Source organism: Monopterus albus, unplaced genomic scaffold, assembly GCF_001952655.1.
Source record: "Monopterus albus unplaced genomic scaffold, M_albus_1.0 scaffold1304.1, whole genome shotgun sequence".
In the NCBI taxonomy this organism is placed as follows: domain Eukaryota; kingdom Metazoa; phylum Chordata; class Actinopteri; order Synbranchiformes; family Synbranchidae; genus Monopterus; species Monopterus albus.
The window spans coordinates 1-643 of NW_018129182.1; the positions used below are offsets into that span (position 1 = coordinate 1).

The 643-nt window shown below is 47.4% G+C and overlaps 1 protein-coding gene across 1 annotated transcript in view; it reads left to right on the plus strand.

The window, feature by feature from the left end:
- Positions 1 to 3: 3 nt before the first annotated feature.
- LOC109953777 (protein NLRC3-like) overlaps positions 4 to 643 on the plus strand; it is a gene marked incomplete at its 5' end in the record, with an annotated part of 950 nt that continues 310 nt past the window's right edge. Inside the window, 3 exon segments of the mRNA XM_020589239.1 lie at positions 4 to 363; positions 454 to 640; position 643. The exon segment at position 643 is cut by the window's right edge and continues 310 nt beyond it. Coding sequence (XP_020444895.1) covers positions 4 to 363; positions 454 to 640; position 643 — 548 coding nt within the window.

Sequence of the window (643 nt, forward strand, 5' to 3'; positions counted from 1 at the left end):
TTCCTGCTGGTTCAGACCAAGAAGAAGAAACACAAGTACAGTGAGGTACATGGGACGAGTCCACAGGAGCTGATGGAGGCTGATGGGGACGTTCTTCTGAAGCTGGGTAGGCTGGCGTTTGAACATCTGGAGACAGGAGACCTCATGTTCTACCAAGAAGACCTGGAGCAGTGTGGTCTGGATGTCTCAGAGGCCTCGGTGTACTCAGGACTTTGTACAGAGATCTTCAAAAGAGAGCGGGTGATCTTCCAGAAATCAGTCTACTGCTTTGTTCATCTGAGCATTCAGGAGTTTCTGGCTGCGGTTTACATGGTCCACTGTTACACCAACAGGAACACAGAGGTACTGGAGACATTTCTGGACGTTCAAATAGATGATGACTCATTGAATGATTATGATGAAGACAATTATCCGGCCATTCTAGTTGACATTCTGACTTACAGAGTTATGGAGAAACTTTTGGATGTCTCATCTCTGGATGTCATCTTGGAGAGAGCTATGAAGAAATCTCTGAGAAGTAAAAATGGCCACCTGGACCTGTTTGTCCGCTTCCTTCATGGCCTCTGTCTGGAGTCCAACCAGAGACTCTTAGGAGGCCTGCTGGGTCAGATAGAGAACAGTCCAGAAACCATCCAGAGAGCCA